This window comes from Phyllobates terribilis, unplaced genomic scaffold (genome assembly GCF_046119375.1).
Source record: "Phyllobates terribilis strain yellow unplaced genomic scaffold, ASM4611937v1 Scaffold_4__5_contigs__length_816908805, whole genome shotgun sequence".
NCBI classification, from domain to species: Eukaryota; Metazoa; Chordata; class Amphibia; order Anura; family Dendrobatidae; genus Phyllobates; species Phyllobates terribilis.
Window position 1 is genome coordinate 698667114 of NW_027362764.1, and position 22381 is coordinate 698689494.

The 22381-nt window shown below is 40.9% G+C and overlaps 1 protein-coding gene across 4 annotated transcripts in view; it reads right to left on the reverse strand.

Annotated features, from left to right (window-relative positions):
- TRIQK (triple QxxK/R motif containing) overlaps nucleotides 1-22381 on the reverse strand; it is a 147679-nt gene that overhangs the window by 18242 nt on the left and 107056 nt on the right. For all 4 annotated transcript variants that reach the window (XM_073676768.1, XM_073676769.1, XM_073676767.1 and 1 more), the window contains one exon: nucleotides 18227-18312. In XM_073676768.1, coding sequence (XP_073532869.1) covers nucleotides 18227-18312 — 86 coding nt within the window. The remainder of the gene's footprint in view (nucleotides 1-18226; nucleotides 18313-22381) is intronic.

Consider the following 22381-nt stretch of genomic DNA (forward strand, 5'->3'; position numbering starts at 1 on the left):
ACTTTTAAGAGCCATAACATTTGTATTTTTCCATCTGTGTAGCATTTCCACAATAACATGGGTTTTGTTTTATGGCGTTCCTTGTGTTGCAGAGATGACCTGGCATGATTCTCTAAGACCAGTGTTTCCCAAACTCCAGTCCTCATAGCCCCCACCCAACATGTCATGATTTCAGGATTTCTTTAGTATTGCTCATGTGATGAGATTATTAAAGAAGCAGAAACTGCCCCAGGTTCTCTCACCTGTGCAATACGAAGATAATCCTGAAAAAAATGATGTGTTAATACAATTATATCAATGCAAAACGTGTAGAGTGTTTTTTTTCTCACCATTATATAAACAAATACTAAAATTGAAAAATTAAAAAAAAGTTGCTGTCCATTTTCGGAGACCAGTAATGCTTTCATTTTTATGGCAATGGCGTTTTTATTGATACCATTTGGTTCAGATGTGACGTTTTGATCACTTCTTATTGCTGCTGATGGAAAAAACTGCAGTTCTGGCTTTCGATTTTTTCCCCCATTCCACGGTTTACAAATCGGGTTAACTAAAAGTCCGATCTATCAAAATATAATTAGAGACGCAGAGACACCACATGTTTATTTTTAGATTTGTTTAATTTTAATGTGGGCAAATAGGGTGGGGATTGGTTTCTATATTTAATTTTTTCAAGACCCCCCCCCCCTCCCCTCCCATTTTGTTTAGTCCCTTTAGGGGACTTGCATTACGTGGAACAAGCTTTCAGACTATTGTAGTTCAATAACACAGTAATGCAGTATATATTAAAAATCATGGTCTCCTATGAAGCCCAACCACAGGCTGGTCTTCACAGGAGCACTGTCATGGGAAGCAAGGGGGCTTTCAGTAGACCACTGGCTCCCATGGGAGCCCAACAGCACCCTGCAACTGTCACATTAAATACAACTGTTAGTGATGGACAGCAGCATTTAAGGTGGTTAACAGCAGCGAGCCGAGGTCAGCTCCCCTCGCTGCTTTTCAAGACAGATGCTGTACAGCCAGCATTATGCAAGCTTAGCTCCGGAGCTGGAATCATACATAGGACCTGGCATATGTATGCAGCCGTAACCTTGATATTGCATTATGAAAGACTAGATTGCCAATGACCTTGCGACCATCACAACAAAAAATGTAACCCTGTTGGATTCTTGTGTAATGGTCAGAAGGTCATCCATGGCCTTATTTTTCATAGGGAAACACTAAGGTTATGTTCCAGAAATTGCTTGCAGGACCAAAATGTCTTAAAAGCAGGATCTCGTTTTTTTACATAAGATCCTCAAGATCTAGTGTCACAAGTCATTCAAAGTATCAAACTTTAAAAGTCTAAAGCTCCAAATGTCAAACAATTGTTTCTTCACAAACTAGTCTTTTCCATCTTCAGTGGTAGGTGGCACTTCCTTCTAAGACTGGACTAAGACAGTATGTTGGCATAGCGAAGAACAGAATGCAACCAGCCTGCCATTATATATTATGATTTACAATTGGTAACATAAGGTTAATTGCTACAAAATAAGCAAATCTAACCCAATTAGTATTACTGAGTCCTAATTAAGAAATCACAAGTTGTAATTAGATATTTCAGAGTCATTTCAATGCATTAATCTTTATTTGTTTTACAAATAAATATATAAAATTTTCTATTTAGTAATTCTGTGTCGTTTCTCTGACATTATTAATCGGGAACAGAATTATTCTTTGGGGAAATTAAAAAAGTTTTACAATATCAGCAGCAAAAAAAAAAAAAAAGTGTCGCATTAAAAGCTGCATTCGACTGACATGGTAATAACATTCTAATGAAGGAAACTAATTAGTGCAAACAAACTTCCACGGCCATGGTGTTTGCAAAATTATTTTTCTGCAAGTTTATTAATTTCATAATTTTATTTTTTGTAGAGAGACCTCTAAAAGAATATAGTGAGTTAATTAGTCAGGATGCAGTAAATGTATATGGAAATAGAGTTCCCAAACTATTCAGAGAGATCAACACCACGGCCCATTTTTTAATGTATTATCGACAAGACGGGATTAAATTTTTACGTATTTATGCATCTTGTATTACACAACCAACAAGAGGCACAAAGAGGTAAATATGGGCCCATAGAATTTAATGGGTTCTGTATTACAGATCTGTTCCCATCAGTGAAGTTCTTCCACGCCAAGAATAGTAAACCATTTTTCTGGACTCTGCTTTGCAGTTAGGTGGATGGACATTAAAGGAGTTTTCCCACGAACAAAAGTTGTTTTTAATCAATATTGGAATAATAATAAGTTCCACAATTGGATGTGTTTAAATAAAATGTTCCTGTGCTGAGATAATCTTATAAATGTGCCTCTGCTGTGTACTGTGTAATGGCTGTGTCTGACCGTACAGGGACATGGTCTGATCATACCACATCTCCTGGGCAGGGAAGGAACCAAAAGAGTATACAGACAGGACAGCAGGGGATCACAGCTGATTCTTTCTTTGAAGCAGGGCTGTGGAGTTGGAGTCGGAGTCCATTTTGGTGGAGTCAGAATTGGAGTCTGTATAAAATGGATCAACTCCAACTCCTAAAATATATAATAAATTGGGTACAGTAGTTCAATGCAGTTTGTGGGGAATATTTCTCTCATAAGAATTTGGGAAAGTTATGAAATGTCCTATAAATGTCTGTCCTATTCCTGATCTAAGGGTCTAGACTTTTAGCTGAGATCAATCTGTGCCACAGTAAATTTATCACTTAAACATGAGCCATGTATGAGGGAGTCGGAGTCGTGGAGTTGGTGTTATGGAAATTGAGGAGTCTGAGTTGGAGTCGGAGGTTTGGCTTACCTACAACACAGACCAGCTTTGAAGTCAAACATTGTTTAAAAACAGGCAGTAAAATGTTTTACCTCACAAAAAGTATCAGCTGTGATCCAGCTGTAATATCTGTATACTTTTTTGCTTCCTCTCCTGCCCAGGAGATGTGGTATGATCAGACCATGTTCCTGTACGGTCAGACACAGCCATTACACAGTACACAGCAGGGGCACATTTATAAGATTATCTCAGCACAGGAACATTTTATTTAAACACATCCAATTGTGGAATTTATTATTATTCCAAGATCTATTGGTTAAAATGAACTTTCGTATGTGAGAAAACCCCTTTGAAGGCTTCGGACACATTGTACGGGCGGCCGTGTAGTTGAAACTCCGTCCACTCCTAACACTTAGCTGGCCAACTGCTGCAGGATTCTGTTTCATATTGCAGTGGCCTTCGTATGGCCAAAACTCTTCCCACCTATGGTAGCCAGCTAGCCACGCCATGTGGCCTTGTCTATAGATGTAGAGAAAAGGAAACACATTGTGGATAGAGTAGTAAAGTTAACCTACCATGTGATGCAAATCAAATCAGCTGAATAATATGGGCTAAATATATGGTGTCCAAATTTGATCTTTGGACCAGGTCACTCTAGGCGTAATATTGTGAATACAAAATGCTAAGAGATACCAATTTTACTATTGAAATGTCTGCAGTTGACACTGGTGAGAGACTGGTGAGCACTGAAACCTACAGGTAGAACAAATAACACGCTCCGTTTGACCCAAACCCCCTCAGTTCTGATCAGCTTTTTAAGTTTTATTCTGGTAACTACTAATCATCAGTAGACAAATTACTGGCCATATTCACCTCTTCAAAGAGAACCAAGAACGGCCAGCAAGAACTGATTGGGATCAGCACTAAGCAAAGCTTGGGTTGATGGGTCTCATCATGAAGACCACACTGCACCTGAATGTGGCGCCCTGCTGTGCATTGGTGCCACAGAACCCAGAAGGGTACATGGATGGACTTCTCCACAAGAGGCCCTCACACATTCACACACCTCCACCCTACCACCTCAGACCAGCAGAGGGAGCCACTTAGGGATATATATAGGGAGGGTGGAGCCAGGCAGCTCAGTTTAGTGTTCAGAGACAGAGAGGAACACAGCTCAGAGTTGAGCAGAGAGCGTGCTGATGCTCGGAGAGCAGTGAAGAGGCAGCGAGCTGGCTGCTGTGCTTAGGCGAGCCAAGGCCTACAGCAAGTGTGAAGGCCTAGTGAGGGCCTTGAGTGGGCCGAAGGCGAGAGGAGAAGGAAGAAGTAGCAAGGAGGCAGAGGAGCATACCAGGCTCACCCCGATATATATACCGGACACCGGGTCCGCGCCTACAGGGACCCTTTATACCCAGTAGGAACCACCGGAACCCCTGGAGGACTACAGGTCCCAGGTTCACCAAATGCTGACTACAGTACCAGGGCTAGGAGTCACAGAGGTCCCAGAGTCCAGGGAGAGTGATCTCCAAAGAGAAGGCCCTACCACCAGGTCAGCAGGTGCAAGGAGAGACAGTAACCAAGCTAGGCCTAGTTCCAGGCAGGCCAGAAGCTTAGCAAGTAAAGCCAAGGATCAGGAGGCCCTATACCCGCTCACTGGGGAGAGTCCAAAAGTGTGCCCTTCGCCTGGAGTACCCTGGACCGTGCCTGCAACACCACCAGTAAAGGTACTGAAGGTTACCCCCCGTGTGAATGTTTGTCTTTCCTCCGGGACCATCCTGCCGTCTCTCCCCTGCACCGCCATCCACTTCACCCCACGCTGCCCTGGAGCTAGCTCTACCTGTGGAGAGCCACACCATCCCTGCTGCCGTAACACCAGCTCCAGAGGACTGCTCCGCAGCGGCGACACCCCTTAGCCGCATTCCACAGGTGGCGTCACGAACTGTCCAAATCCCCTAAATATTCCCATTTTACTGACCGCCCTGGGTCATGGACCGGGCCAGCTACCGTGATATCCCCCAGCAACCAGAGGCCCAGCTGTCGAGTACCCCACGGCCCAGGGGACACGTCATGATCTTAACAGACATGTCTGTAAGACAGTCACTAAACATGAGCAACCCTGGTCCATGGGCAGGTCCATGCTCTGTGGCTGTGGACAGAAGCTGCGCAAATTTCCTTACCCTCTGAGATCCCAGGCTCAGCTTTTCATTAGCCGAGCTGGTGAGAAGTCACCTGTGCTGCAGAGAGGATGTAACGCTGACCCAGTGACTTAAACGCCGATTGAGGGAACCCTGAAGCTCAGGAAATTCACGCAGCTCCTTTCCATGGCCAGAGAGAACTAACCTGGACCAGGGCTGCACAAAGCGATTCATTCATCTCTAACAGCCACCTTTTCATAATGAAGCAGTGACCTTGTATAACAAAACAAAAAAAAGTAGTGAGTAGACCTCATTATAGACTGTGGCATCCTATTCTTTCGTATGACATGGTTTTAGTTGGGTGGGTTAAATAAAATACCATGCAAGTCCAATGATTATCTACAAAGTTACATTACTTGCTTATTTTTCATGCGCAGATTTCCCAAAACCAAAAAAATTATCAAAAATATGCCTAAAAATGAAAAAGACAGACATTCATTTTAAGTTATTACCTGTCCTTTACAATATTGGTTCAGGTATGAGAACGAATGAATATTTGTGGAAATTCCCAGTGCACTGATTAATCACATTTCTTGCTGTCAATGTGAGGGCATTGCACTATGACTTCCTGAACTGCATGGGTGTTACACACCTGTCCTGTGTCTGGGCTCTGCTCCCTTCGCCCCAGTCTGCTAAACCTTCTTGAGCTCAAAGTCGGGCTTTGCAAGTAGCCAGGCTTGCTCCCATGTGATGATCTACCGAGGCCTATATAAGTCCTACAAAGACACATACTCTTCGATACTGAGCAGACCATGGTATAAAGACAAACTGCGGTCTCCAGAACCTCAGCTACCCGTTTCCCGCATGACTGATGCAACGAAGCCTGTGTGCCCACCCGGACCTTGGGCTTTGAGGATCCACCTCACCTAGTGAGCGTAACAAGGGGGTACAACCGTACTTATTCGATTGATCCTCACCAAACATGTCAATGAAGGAACCAAGACAAAGCGCAGCTTCTGTCCAGGTGCAGTGCAAAGAATCTCAGCCTAAGGCTGTGTGCCCACTATGCGTTTTTAAGCTTTCCACAGTGGCAATTCCGCTGCAGAAACGCATAAAAAAACGCTTGGTAGAAGGTCTGCCATGTTCCCCAATGATAATCCGCAGCACTACCAATTATTTTGCGGAATTGCGGAGTTTTCGCCGCCACTGACTTGCATTGAATCACATAATATCCACATCACTACATGTAGACATGCGGATATTAAACGATTCAATGTGCGGATGGTAGACTCTCCTCCAGACCCAGGTACCATAGTACCTGTAAAAAAAAAAAAAAGAATTAAAATAAAAAATAAATAAATACATTATACTTGCCTTCTGATGGCCCCCGGTCTCCTCAGCGATCCGTCTTGGCTTCCCAGCAGGTCGCGATGGTCTAAAAGGACCTGCCATGACATCATTTAGTCATGTGAGAGGTCACGCGACCGCTGACGTCATGGCAGGTCCTTTTACACAACCGTGAGACACCGGACGCATCGGATAAGGACACCGGGGGCCATCAGAAGGTAAGTATAATATTTATTTTTTACCATTCTTTTACGGTCACACTATATAAATCCATGCCGGTTGCATGGATTTATATAGTGTGACCAAGTTGTCAAGCACTTTCCAAGAGATGCTAAAATAGCTTGGAAAGCGCTTGACAACACGCATGCGAAATCGCATGTGCAAAACGCTTCAATTACGCTTGTCCCTGGCAGGAAAAACGCATGTACAATCCGCATGCGTTTTTTTCTTCCCAGGAGATGCAGAAACGCTCAGGAAAAATCCGGAGGATTTCTGCATCGGGGGCACTTAGCCTTATACAAGCTAAATGGGCTCAGTGGCTCCCACACTGTGCCTGGAAAAAATCTCACTGCTCAAGAAAAGTTTAAAAAGTTGTTTTCTGCACAGATTGTCACAGCTTCTTCAGTCTTACTTTGCCATCACGTGTCCTAAAAAGGTAACTAGTGACTATGCGGGTAATTTAGTGATCGCCTATGAAACAACACTCGTGGGAGTTTGTCAGTAAAATAATCAGAAAAAAAACTCCACTGACACCTCAATATCCATAACAGTTTGTTCTCTAAGTATGCTTTCACATTGTGTTTTGCCACTCGTTTGTTGGCGAGGTCGGGGTTACTTCCGAACTCCCTGTAAAACGGGATTCGGGCGTATGCGCTGACGGGGCCATAGACTATAATGGTGCCAACAGAGCAAACGTGTGCTTGGTGCATCATTTTTGGCCGCATGTGCCTACTGAGGCGGACACCCAGATGTAGTAGACTGCGCTTGAAAGTCCGCCTCCAGCAGGCGTATACGAAATAAAATAATGCACGACAGAGCACATGTTCGCCCTGTCGGCATCATTATAGTCTATGGCCCCATCGGTGCATACACCTCAATCCAGTTTTGGGGGGGGTTCGGATGTAAACCCAACACGGCCAACGAACATGAGCCAAAACGCAGTGTGAAAACACCCTAATGCATTTCTAGATTTTTCGAATTTAGAAAAACTTGAAACTCCTTGGATAAAAACAAAATTTCATGATCGCCAGTGGAATTTCTGATTATCATTTGCTAATACTAGATTGTGAAAAGGACAACAGGGAGAACAAATCTTGTGTAAGGGGATACTAAACTTGGTCTATGAGCTACAAAAATTCTGTGCAATGATAGGAGGTTTGAGGTTAATGATATTTATCCTGCCCCGGGTTTGTCGGACAACTATCCATTAGTCCTAGATACAAGAGGTCAGATAGACTGCGGGTTTTAATTGTAGATAAATGCTTTATTTAAAACACTTTAGCAATTATTTATCAATCTGCACCATGATAATGGGAGGAATGTTCCAAGTATGGAAAGAAAAAAACAGATTAAAGTCTTGCAAAGTAGTGATATATCCACATATGTGTTTTTAACTTGTCTAGGCTTTACGGGAAAGGCAGCATTCAGTCAATCGTTTTCATCAGAGCAGAGGAATAATAAATCAAAGCAATAACCATGGATATCAATTTTTAAAACATAGCATCAAATGTTCTGAAACAATAGATGACCAGAATAGCGCTTTAATTTCTGGGAACAATATTGGCATAAGGTTTCAAACAAGAATACAAGCATTGCCTGTCAATGCACCCAGAACAAGCATTGAAATTGTGCTCATTTTACATAGTACCCAACAGTCTCCTCTTGAAATAGTCAGAAAAAAACTCTAAAAGATCAAAAATGTTGCTTACATTGTGTAAACAATTACTAGGCAATTTGCATTTTTGAGGACTTATTTCATTATTTAACAACTATGGTGCTGTCAGTCAATCCAAAAGGTTAATAAACCTCAAACCAGAATATTTAAAAAGTAAAAGTGGTTTCGTCTTTCTTAGGAGAATATAAGTGTATGTAAAATTTTTTGGTCAACTATTAGTGTGCAGAATTATTATGTAACTAAATGAAAAACAAAAATAAACAATTGAAGTGTACATGTGTTACAATGAGATTAATAACCAAACTCAAAATGTACAAAAATACATTTCTGACATTTAAAAAAAAGTATATAATCAATGGCCAATATAGCCTCCCTCTTTTCCATTACAGTCATAAGCTCCATCAATGGAGTCTGTCAGTTTCTTAATCTGTTGACAACTTTTTGAGCAGCACCAACCACAGCCTCCCAGACGCTGTTCAGAGAGGAGATTGTTTTCCTTCACCACCACCATAAATCTCTCATTTCAGAAAGGCCCACGAGTTCTCAAAAGGATTTAGGTCTGGTGAGGAAGGGGCCACATCATTATTCCTTTAAGGCCTTTACTGACAGCCAAGCAGTGGAGACTTCGAAGCTGTGATGTAGTCAAGATAAGTTAGGCTGAAACCGAACCACCAGTGAACAAGACATACGTTGAAACATCAAAACTGGGCCAAGAAATATCTGAAGAAAGGTTTTTCAAAGGTTTTATAGACTGATGAGATGAGGGACTCCGATGGATTGGTCCATGGCTGGATCAGTAACTGGCACATACCTCCACTTCGACTCAGACGCCAACAGTGTTGAAGTGGGGTACTGGTATGGGCTGGTATTAAAAGACAAGTTAGTTGTACCTTTTGGGTTGAAGATGGATTCAAAATTCAACTCACAAACCTACTGCCAGAAACATATTAGGAAACTGAAAGACTCCATGGATGGAGCTCGTGACTGTTATTGAACGGTGGCTATATTGGTCACTGATATGCATTTTTTTATATATATGACAAGTGTAGTTTTGTAGAAGTTGTTTGGTTATTATACTCACTTTAACAGTTGTAAATAAACAATTGAGATGGAAAAATGTAAATTTTTCATTTAGTTGCCCAATAATTCTGCACACAGATATGGTAAAGACAAAACCAAACTTTTACCTTCCTAAATATTCAGGTTTATTAACCTTTTGGATTGACCGACAGCGTTATAGTTGTTCAACAATAAAATTAATCAAAAATATAAATTGACTAATAATTGTGCACGCAGTGTAGATGTGGGTTGGCCTCCTATTGGTATCGGTCAAGCTGAGGCTTAATTTTTGATCATTTTATACATTAAAAAGAGTGGCTCCAATCCAAAATAAGAATAGGACTTATAGACTGTAAGCTTGCGAGCCGGGCCCGCACTCCTCCTGCAACTGTTGAACTGTGTGTTATTACTTTGTATTGTATTTATTGTCTGTACATGTCCGTGCCCAATTGTTAAGTGTTGCGGTGTATATAAATATATTATTATTTTTACCACACTTTCGGATCAAGGGTCTCTTTAAAGGGGTAGTCCACTACTAGGACAACCCCTTCTCATCCTCATCCCTGATGAAATAAAATAACCTTATACTCCTCTCCCGTGCCAAAGCTCGCTCTTGCGTGGCGTTGTGACATGTGATGCCTGCGACCAATCAGCGCTGGCTTCACTGTCCCCGCCTTTGTACGAATTGAACAGAAAGAGGAAGTCAGATCAACTGCAGCCCAGACTTCCTCTTCATGTTCAATTTGACAGGAGGCGGAGACAGTTATGCCGGAGCTGATGGGGCGCCGGAGTCACGTCACACAACACCGCACGAGTGCCTTGGGGAGAGGGAGTGCAGACACCACGGGAACGGCGCCGGCATGGGAGGGGAATATAAGCTTTTTTTTTGGGGAGGGAGGATATGAGAAGGGGTTGTCCTAGTAGTGGACAACCCCTTTAATAGAGAATTTATATGAAAACCTTATAAAAAAAAAGGTTATTTCTAAACACTTAGAATCTAGCTAGGATATTATTTAGAAGTCTTGTCTACGTTGCTCTGGATTTATAATTGCTGATGCTTCTGCAGAGCTGCTCCTACACATAAGATAAATATTCGCTGACAAATGTGTATGGGGGAAATCTTGACTAATTGGAAAGGAGTACACCGCATGTTCAACGTCAACATATCTGATCGTTTGTTATGTTATAAAATATACTGCAAGGAGAAGTGACGGCAGAGATGAGCAAACGGGTTCACATATTCGACAAAGTGAATCCAATCCAAAGTGGTATTTTATGTGTATGGTCAGATTGTGTTTCTCATACTGAGGAGAGCGCAGGTTGTGGAGAGCAGCAAATAAGGATATCCCCCAGGAACCCAAATACAATGGGATATAGAAAAAAAAAAAATGACTGTTGATAGAATCCTTTCAATTTTATCCAGACAGCTTGGTGTAGTAATAGATAATTACAGCCCAGTTTATTAAACCCAAGAGTGCTACTTCTCACTGAATTCAGGGATTGTGATACTCTTTTCACATACTTCTTTTTATTATTTCACATTGATATAATGCCAAAAGAAACATCGACAATCTAAGAACTGTAAAGGGAGATGCAATGACAAGTATCCTCTCAGGTGTAAAGCTTTGCTTCTGTACTTCTTTAAAAAAAAAATGTAAAAAATAAAGCCGTGCCAAATTGCAATAAAGCACAAGAACATAGAAAATGAGAAAAAGGGAACATGACATCTAATTTTAAAAAAAAAAAATCAAGAAGACAGAAACATACATAAGGTTAATGAAACATCCTTTAAAACAAAAATGGCAATTTCCTTTTCCTCATTAAAAACTGACACACGGCACTAACCGCAGAGATTATGTTGTGAAAACATGCTACATCGTATGGCAATGCTTGATCAAGATCTGCAGTCAAGAGAAGAAAAAAAAAAAAAAAAAGAGAAAGTACTGTTTCATGATTAGAATAGCAAATACTGGAAGGAACCCAAATCCGTCATCTGGCAGCTGAGCAGCTGGTACAGCTTGGTAGTAATACCTTGGCATTTCCTATTAGCTAGAACTTGTAAAAATTGATTTTTCATCTGCCACATACAAGGGAGATGCTCTTCTGTTTTAACATATTTTAATATCTTTTTCTAAATAAACCATGTAGGATTGCAGACAATGTGTCTGTCTGGTCTACTAGCTGCCAGCTTCATTAGCATGGATAGATGCTGGGCAAGGAGTAAGTGTAATCCCAGGGCATACACCGAAGTTCATTTGCAAATTTTGTTTGTTTGTGTCTCCGACTATTTGGTGGAATGCACAAAATAAGCGTGACCCAGTAAAAACCCGATCGATCCTCCTGGGCCATAATACTACTGCCCTATAAATTGATTGCACCGACATGCAAGTGACAGCAGGGTTGAGGCTCCAGCCTCTCCAGAGACAGCTTTATAAGGACATTTATGCCTTCAAAGGCTTTATTCCACCACCTTATTCTGATCAGCAGGAATACACTTCATATAGGAGGAAAACAAAATATTCAACCCTATTTGATTCTGTCTCATTAGGATTCTCGCGGTAAAACGTGGATTCAGATGTTAACTGCAAGAGCAGAACCGAGACCTTTTGCATTTCAGACTTTTCTTCATCAACCTGTGTCAGTCTGAAAAGTTTACAGTCGAGGCAATTTAATGTCTCTTTTTTATTTTAAATAACTAAAATTGTTCGATTATTAATAGCTAATATGCTCAAGCGTAAAAGCCATCCCACCTTGATGTTGGTGAGATGGCTTTTGCGCTTTTTCTTTTCATCAAAAATGGTGTTTACCCACTACCCAATGTTATTTATATGCACTATTGCTTTCAATCATAGCAGGGTATTTATTTCATTTATTATCTTTCTATCTTGGGTTTTGTCTGTTTTTCGGCCAGTGTGAACATGCTTCTAATTTGCATACATACCAACTTGACTCCAGTTCATTTTTTTTTTTTTTTTTTTTTTGTTTAGCTATGGTCAAGGATAGAATGGTCAGGGATGGGTTTATGATAAAAATGTCAAAAAATATATATATATATATCTATACAAAAAAAATAATGTACTCATTCTTGGCTGTATGGCTTGTACAATGTTAATAGCATTAATGTGCTTAATCCTGCATAATTTATTTGCTCAAACATGCACGGAAAAACCGTGTCAATACGCGGTACAATTAATATGGTATTCCAAGGCTTATGAGGGATGTCATCAAAGCCACTGTGCCAGTTTTATGGCGATAAAGAACAGAAATTCTGGGATCCCCCCCACTTTCAGTTCTTCTTTAAAGACCAAGCGTTGTTTTCATTTTCATTTTTATTAAATCAAATAGTACACATGACAATAAGGAACTTTGTAATATATCTCATTAGAGAAATCTGCTTCATTTCATGTTCTTAAAACATCGCAGCGGTGTGATCACGTGGATGCTGGACGGAAGATGGCAGTTTCGTGCTAGCTGCCCTTCAACGGGTCCTGTTGAAGCACAGTCAGCACGAAATGGCCATCTTCCGTCCAGCATCCACGTGATCACACCGCTGCGATGTTTTAAGAACATGAAATAAGGCTATGTGCCCACGATGCAGAAATGCTCAGGATTTTTTCCTGAGCGTTTCTGCATCTCCCTGGCAGAAAAAACACAAGTGGATTGTACATGCGGATTGTACATGCGTTTTCCTGCCAGGGACATGCGAATGTGAAGCATTCTTCACTGGCATTTCTGCATGCATATTGACAAGCGCTTTCCAAGCTATTTTAGCATCACTTGGAAAGTGCTTGACAACTTGGTCACACTATATAAACCCATGCAAACAGCATGGCTTTATACAGTGTGACCGAAAGAATGGTAAAAAATAAAAATGTATACTTACCCTACGATGGCCCGCGCTGGCTTGCTTCACCGTCCCGGCTGCGGTACACTGAAGGACCTGCCGACGTCAGCGTCGCGTGACCCGTCACATGACTCTGATGTCAGCGCAGTTCCTTCATTCCATCGCGAAGTGCCGGGAAGCAAGGAGGAGCGCTGCGCGGGCCGCCAGAAGGTAAGTATATATTTATTTTATTCTTTTTTTTACAGCTTTTTTAATGGTACCTAGGTGTGAATGAGACTCTCCTCTCCTCTACACCCGGGTACCATCCGCACTATAGAACGCGCCAATTATGCAAGTACAGATGCAGTCTTGCGGAATTGGCGCGTTCTAATGCAAGTCAATGGCGGCGAAAACGCAGCACTTCCGCAAAATAATTGGTAGTGCTGAATTTTTTTCCGCAATGATAATCCGCAGCAGAAATTTCCCCAGCATGTGCACAGCACATGCGGATTATCATTGGGGGACATGGCAGACCTTCTACCATGCATTTTTTAAGCGTTTCTGCAGCGTTTTTACCGCTGCGGAAACGCTTAAAAAACGCATCGTGGGCACACAGCCTAAAGGTTTTTCAAGAGGACGGTGAGTGACACTTTTTTTCCCCCATTTTCCATGTACTATAAAATCTGTATTCAGTGAAGACAGATTTTCCCATTACTGAAATAGGCAAAGGAAGTTGGGGCTAAAAGTTCTACTATGGAGAACTGCAACTGCTGTATCAGGTGAACTCTTCGGCCACAGCCCCACTATCAGTATTTGGTCAGTATTCAGTCAGTAATTTTTCTTAGGAGTGGGATCCAAAACCAGGTGAGGAACAATCAGAGAAAAGGTATAATAGAAACAAGTCACCAATTCTGCATTTATCACCCACTCCTGGTTTTGGATCCCTCTCCTGAGAAAAAATACTGACCAAATACTGATAGTGGGGCCTTGGTCTTAGGAGGATTTCGGTCTCTGCCTCTAGTTACTCCCTTCCATAGAATTTTAAAAACACCAACTGTCATCACCTATCTCAGTAATAGGTAAAATCTGTATTTAGTAAAGACAGATTTTCCCAGGTATTAAGAGTGAATGATCACACCAAGACGACAAAGAATCAGATTTCTCTGATAAAAAATGGATTACAAAGTTGCTTAATTTAATGTATACTACTGATTTATAACCGTATAGAAAATTTGATTCTCAACTGTATGAATAGGTGCTCTGGAGTAAAAAGCAATATATAGATAGTAGAAAACTCCGGCACAACCACTTTGCAATGCTGAACAAATTGTTATTTCAATTTTAATCCAGACCCAAAAGCAAGAAAAAGCAGATACAAAAATCAACGTTTCGGCCTTACATTGGCCTTTTTCAAGGTATCTGGTGGGTGATGGGGCCCTGCGTGCAGACGTACGGTATCCACTAGGTGCCGCGGTCTACTACTGATTTATGAAATAAAAAATAAAAGGAAAGCCAATGTTTAAAAACTAGCTGGAGGATACATAACATTTGGACTCTTCAAAGAGTAGAATTAGATTACTTATGTGATACATAATATATAACTTTACAACGGTATTCACCTTGTTTACTTGTGTACCTCTATTTCACTATATATGTACTGTTTGTATGAAAACTATATATTTTTTTTCATTCTACTTGAATATTTTATAAAAAAATATTTGAACATAATATATAACTTTGCCTACTAATTCTATCAGCCTATGAGAAACCGACTCCAACCTTTTTGTGCATATATATTCCAGCCATATACAATGTGTCTACACATACGTGAGAGCACTTTGCTGCTGGAACAATCAATGGAATCTAATAGGGCTCCAGAGCTTGTAGTTATCCCTTATCTCTTATTTCCCTCCTCCCCGTACGAATTACAAACAGGTACGGCTAAAGCATAGAAAATATATTGAGCTGAAAAATTTGATACCAGGACTTCAGCCACGTTCCCTACTGCAATCCTTTCTTTGGGCTGCACCGCTGGTGTCAGAACAAGGTGCCCATCAGACACCTAGTTCATGATTGACTTGACTAAAACATAAATGATTTTAAGATCTTATTTTTTTTTTTACATAATAAAAAATTATATTTATATTCACGTTTCTTTTTCTTTCTAAGTTTTGTTATGGTATGGAAAAGCTGCATGGCATTAGAAAAATAATTAAATAATTGAGGGTAACTCAAATCACTAAAATACAAGGTGTAGGCGGAAATTATAGAATAAACCTACCCAAGGTCATAGCTGCCGCAGACTCCTACTTGTGACAGACGGACCTACGACTCTTAATAAATTTGGCGCATCATACACCAGTGGGATTTTAATATAGACTGGTACATGAAACATCAATCATGATGCATGCCCCTTAAGTACACTGCTCAAAAAAATAAAGGGAACACTCAAATAACACATCCTAGATCTGAATGAATGAAATATTCTCATTGAATACTTTGTTCTGTACAAAGTTGAATGTGCTGACAACAAAATCACACAAAAATCATCAATGGAAATCAAATTTATTAACCAATGGAGGCCTGGATTTGGAGTCACCCCAAAAATTAAAGTGGAAAAACACACTACAGGCTGATCCAACTTTGATGTAATGTCCTTAAAACAAGTCAAAATGAGGCTCAGTATTGTGTGTGGCCTCCATGTGCCTGTATGACCTCCTTACAAAACCTGGGCATGCTCCTGATGAGGTTGCGGATGGTCTCCTGTGGGATCTCCCCCCAGACCAGGACTAAAGCATCCGCCAACTCCTGGACAGTCTGTGGTGCAACATGACGTTGATGGATGGAGCGAGACATGATGTCCCAGATGTGCTCAATCGGATTCAGGTCTGGGGAAAGGGCGGGCCAGTCCATAGCTTCAATGCCTTCATCTTGCAGGAACTTCTGACACACTCCAGCCACATGAGGTCTGGCATTGTCCTGCATTAGGAGGAACCCAGGGCCAACCACACCAGCATATGGTCTCACAAGGGGTCTGAGGATCTCATCTCGGTACCTAATGGCAGTCAGGCTACCTCTGGCGAGCACATGGAGGGCTGTGCGGCCCTCCAAAGAAATGCCACCCCACACCATTACTGACCCACTGCCAAACCGGTCATGCTGAAGGATGTTGCAGGCAGCAGATCGCTCTCCACGGCGTCTCCAGACTCTGTCACATGTGCTCAGTGTGAACCGGCTTCCTTCTGTGAAGAGCACAGGGCGCCAGTGGCGACTTTGCCAATCCTGGTTTTCTGTGGCAAATGCAAAGTGTCCTGCACAGTGTTGGGCTGTGAGCACAACCCCCATCTGTGGACGTCGGGCCCTCATACCACCCTCATGGAGTAGGTTTTTAACCGTTTGTGCAGACACATGTGCATTTCTGGCCTTGCTGGAGGTCATTTTGCAGGGCTCTGGCAGTGCTCCTCCTGTTCCTCCTTGCACAAAGGCAGAGGTAGCGGTCCTGCTGCTGGGTTGTTTCCCTCCTACGGCCCCCTCCACATCTCCTGGTGTACTGGCCTGTCTCCTGGTAGAGCCTTCAGCCTCTGGACACTACGCTGACAGACACAGCTACCCTTCTTGCCACAGCTCGTATTGATGTGCCATCCTGGATCAGCTGCACTACCTGAGCAACTTCTGTGGGTTGTAGAGTCCGTCTCATGCTACCACGAGTGTGAAAGCATAACCAACATTCAAAAGTGACCAAAACATCAGCCAGAAAGCATTGGTACTGAGATGTGATCTGTGGTCCCCACCTGCAGAACTACTCCTTTATTGAGGGTGTCTTGATAATTGCCAATAATTTCCATCTATTGTCTACTCCATTTGCACAACAGCATGTGAAATGGATTATCAATCAGTGTTGCTTCCTAAGTGGACAGTTTGATTTCACAGGAGTTTGATTTACTTGGAGTTATATTCTGTTGTTTAAGTGTTCCCTTTATTTTTTGAGCAGTGTATTTTCAATCCATAAGTATTTAAAGTGTAGGTCTACATACACATACAGAGGCGCGCGCCTAATTCAGACGCGCAGGATTCATTAAGAGTCAGGAGCGTCTAACTCCAGAAAGCCTCCATCAAGACTGGTGTGAAAGTAGGGAGACTTTTTACCTTTTCTCTAGGCTTAAGAGACGATGAGCAAGATTACTATCCTTTTTTTTTTTTTAAATACTGGTCACACGATGTCTGTCTGTCTGCCCGCTTGCCATTATGTTATTTGCAGCCTATGAAGGATTTCGGTAACAATTTTGTGACAGATTATTGAATTTGTTTTATAAGAAATTAAAGAGTCTTTATCCAAATTGAAGAAAAAGTTAAAGGTGAACACATAGGTGTATGTCAGTAAACCTGGTGTATAGCCATGACCATGGTTGGACTGGCCCACAGGAGAACAGGAGAATCCTCCGGTGGGCCTCCATGCAGTAGTGGACCACCACCTTCTTATATGAGCAGCACTGGGCACTATATACTTGAATCACTATGTACAGACAAAGGCAGCATCTTATTCATGTATCAATCTACCCAGTTAATTGTTAAGGTCACATTTGTATGTAGCTGAAAAGTGGATCCTGGAGATGGTTACTGGTGGGCCCTTGGCACCCCAGTCCGACACGTACCATGACTGAAGGCTGAAACTCAGTCTGAACAAAGCCTTCACAGACCAGTATAAAGCCTGTAGACCTATTAATGCAATTCTCCCTGCAGAAACAGATCCTAAAACCAGAGAGAACAGCACAAATCTCTTCCCCGCATTTCTGCTGTATACAACACATATGTCTTGAAGGTTACATACGCTTTCCATGTGCGTCACCAGAAATATGATGGCAAGAAAATAATAAACCTGGATAGTGTGACTTTCTACGTTTCTTCTTTCAAAAATGACAACATTATTGAGTCACAGTGGTGTTTGTACCATTTAACACAAGGACCACTGACAAGCCTTTAAATCTATTGTTTGTCGCAATCGAAGGGTTAATCGATGCTGCTTTAAGTTTTAGGTGCAGACATTGTACTCAGGGTTTGAAGTGTCATAAGCAATCTCTCTCAGAAATCAATATTCACACAGCACATCCTGGGGGAAAAAGGGAAGCAGACACGCAGCGAAAGTTAATGCGAGTTCTCAAATACATGTCTACCTTAATCCCGATTGCTGTTTTCTTGGCTTCTGCTTTTAGCCGTGTTGCTTTTAATACAGGCTTGTTTTTCTTGTAGTCTTGTCTTCCTAAAGTAGAAATAGAATAAATAATTGATGACAAAATGTACACTCGTAATTATTTTAGCATTATCGATTATTTTTTTTTTTTTATTATTATTAAAATACCCACCATCGCAATAATGTTCAGCCGCAATAAACAGAGACATACAAGTATAGCAACACGCAAAGACTATTTACAGCACCGCGAGGGAATCTGCAGAAAATTCATAAAGCAACACCATCCTGAAATTATCTATATATTGCCAGGCATTGTAAGACCGATATTAAGGAGGCAAAATTAAAGAATGTGCATCTACATACAAAGAAATAAAGAGTAGAAAAAATACAATTAAAAAAGGTATTGTACGAGAATAAAAAAGCACATTGGCTTCTTTGTGTTGCTTGCAGGCTCACCCTATTGAATTCAAAATAGACAATGCAATCGCAGAGAAATCTCATAAAGAAGAGCAGCCCTATGGCTAGAGCCTTATACACTTATACAGTGCTCCAAAAGGGAGGTTACAGTTTCATCCCCAAAAATGCCATGTAGAAGTTCCCCCTAACACATCCATTTTCTTGTTTGGACACAATTTGAGCATTTTTCTGTCCCTATTAGAGAGGGAAATTTGTGTAAAATTGTAGGAAATTTACAAATGCAGGCAAATTTGAAAACAATTGCAATTAAATACAAAAAAAAAATAAAAAAAATCACAGTGGCATTTTACAAAGTGGAGAAGATTACATTAGCCACAGAAAACTCACAAGACCTCAGATATGACCGATAAAGACTTCCTGATATCACATCACATGGTATAGCGCAGCCAATCAAGAGGGACTCACTATCAAAGTCAGTATAAAAGTTGAGGCAAGGTAAGCAGCAGCCTTCAGTTCAATGAACACGGTGCGGATTTGCTGCGGTTTTGACGCTGCAGAATTTCTGGACCATTTCCGCATCTAATATGCAAATTAGGTTACTTGCGGTTTTTGATGCAGTTTTTACATGCGGTTTTGTCGCATGCATTTTTGACGCGGTTTTTATGCATGCATTTTTCATGTCTTCATGTTGAAAGTAGAGAATAGGTTTTTTTTAAACAAACTTTATTGATCATCATGTAGCGTTTTTGTGTGCGTTTCCGCTGGGAAACGCACACACAAAACCCACATGCGGCTTTTATGCATGCAGATTTTCCTCATCTAATGCAAGTCTATGGGGAAAATCCACATGTGTTTCGGCAAGAGAAATAGACATACTGCGGATCTGAAAAACGCACCTCATGTCAGTTTCCTCGGGTGATCCGCAGGTGCACAAAAACGCATAGTGGGCATGGGATTTCTAGAAATCGCATCCACTATGATGTTCCATCTGGCCGCTGCGGTTTTGGCGCTGCATAAAAACGCAGCGTCAAAACAGCAGCAAATCCGCACCGTGTGCACATACCCTTAAAGATGGGGAGAAAAAGCCCTAAAATTTATAGGGCAGGACGGTGGCTCAGTGGTTAGCACTGTTGCTTTGCAGTGCTGGGGTCCTGGGTTCAAGTCCCACCAAGGACAATATCTGCAAGGAGTTTGTATGTTCTCCCCATGTTTGCATGGGTTTCCTCTGGGTTCTCCTATACTCCAAGACATACTGATGGGGAATGTAGATTGTGAGCCCCAATGGGGACAGTGATGATAAGGTCTGTGAAGCGCTGTGGAATAAATGGCATTATATAAGTGAGTAAAATAAATAACAAATGCTCAAGAAGGACTGTTTTGTGTAACTGCAGCACTGAAGATGATGAAGATCAGTCTGTGAATAAGGCTAGGGTCAAAACAAGAGTATATTCTCTCCTCCAAGAGAATTGGATGAGTTATGGTGATGACACTCTGATCAAACTCTGATCCGAGTGCCAGCTTAGTGTGATCAGGTTCTCTCAGATGAAAGAATCATAGCACAGGTGAGGAGAAGATGGAGAACAAAATTTCAACATCTTCTCCATTGTGTGAATCTGGAGAAATCAGACTGCAGTTGGATGTCATCCGAGTGCAGCCCGATGTTTTCCCAAGCACCCAGACTAGATCTGTGCGTATCTACAGATTTTGGAATGAAACTGCAGCCTTCTGTCAGTTTCTTCCACAGACAGATTCAGTCAGTGAAAAAAATTGGTAATCAGCACTGTGCCATAGTATAAGATTGATTTGAGCGCTATAGGATATTAAAAAGAAGAAAAAAAAAATAGGATAACACTCGTCCTATAAATACGGTGGTGTGAGCGATGCTCTTATACAAAGCTTCAGTTAATAGGAGAGATAGAATTTTATGTATAATCTTATAGTTTATATGTAAGAATAAATTGTTACATTTAAGCACATAACTTCTTTGTTCTCCTTGTAGAATTTGCATCAAAGTCTTGTATGTCTGTGTTACAGAATATAGCATATATTTTATATGTAGCATAGAGAACACTAAATTGATAAAAAATATTGCTCACTATTGCCGTTGTTCACATCTCTTTATGCCCGATAACATGACGGACATAAACACGAGAAGTCACATGAGCAGACTGACCAATCAAAGCGAGCTACTGGGACCGAGTCCCTTATACTGACATTACTAATTCAGTCCATAACTAGAAACAAAAACACTATCTACAGCCATAATCTCTAACAAAATTTAACTTTCATGATTAAATATATATTTTTATAGAAAACATAAAAAAGTCACAGAGAAGTAATTGATAGAAATATTTGGTAGTTCGCTTAGACCTAATTCATTTTCATTAACTAGAAATAGATCTCACATGCGGGTGAAATATTTCTTGAGCTACATTTCTGCAGACAAGTTTTCAAGATCCAAAGGGGATAAGAAGTTATGCAATGAACTCTGGTATAAAAGGGTAATAATTAGTCACTTAGGGACCAGGTTACCACCGAGCCCCATCTGTTTGTACCTCACTGTTCCTGTACTGTGCTCCACATTAGAGATAACACTTAAAAGGTCTTTTTCTAACATCTCCCAAAATTAAACAATTGTTCGTCTATAACGTTTGGATGTAATATAAAACTAATATACATTTTTATAGCATGCATCTTAAAAGTAAAATAAAAAAATAAAAACACCCATAGCATTAATTTTTGGCATTCAGGATTCAAAAATATTTCTTATTTTTTGCATACCATGTTCCAAAAGGTTAAAACTTATTTTCTTTTTTTTTATTATTATTATTCACATAGAATGCTGCTTGAATATTTGAGAACTCTTCAGTATTTTCCATATTTCTACACACAATTGACCTAAAACTACTGTAAAGGACATATTAATATTCATGCTATAGCAACTCCATTTTGTCTGCTTGTTTCAAAATCATGTTATTATCACTCCTTGCATGGAACTTTCCCACACTAACTTTTATCACAAGAACATTTTGTCAGACACACTGCTCCTGTTATCTAACTAGTCTAGGCCAGGATTGCCCTTGTACATTTCCATCGTGCTTCGAACTAACGATGATAACATGACCATATATGTGTTTCCGTAATAACTGCACTAAGATTGGCTCAAGCCTGTAATACTGTAGTATGACTGTAGTTGATTGGCTATTGACAATATAAAATGCTAAGCAAAATAAACGGGATCAGAGATTCTCTGAATCCTCCCATACAGAGCATTGCCTCCGTTTGGTTTTCTGTGGATTGTGCAATCAACATAATAATTTGACACTCACTTGGTCAACCGTGAAGGGTTATTGCCCTCCCTTAACACTACATCAGATTTTCACACGAAGCCCTAAAAGTAGATCAAGAGAATAAAATCAAACAAATGATAGAAAAATATTAGAATTGTTTTTTTGTTTTTTTATTGGTAAAAATGATCCAATATCACATCTGTCAGGCTATGTGCCCATGATGCAGAAATGCTCCAAATTTTTCCTGAGCGTTTCTGCATTTCCCTGGCAGAAAAAACGCATGCGGATTGTGAAGCGTTCTTCACATGCATTTCCGCATGCTGGTTGACAAGCGCTTTCCAAGCGATTTTAGCATCAAACGGCATGGATTTATATAGCGTGACCGTAAAGAATGGTAAAAAATAACTATATACTTACCCTCTGATGGCCCC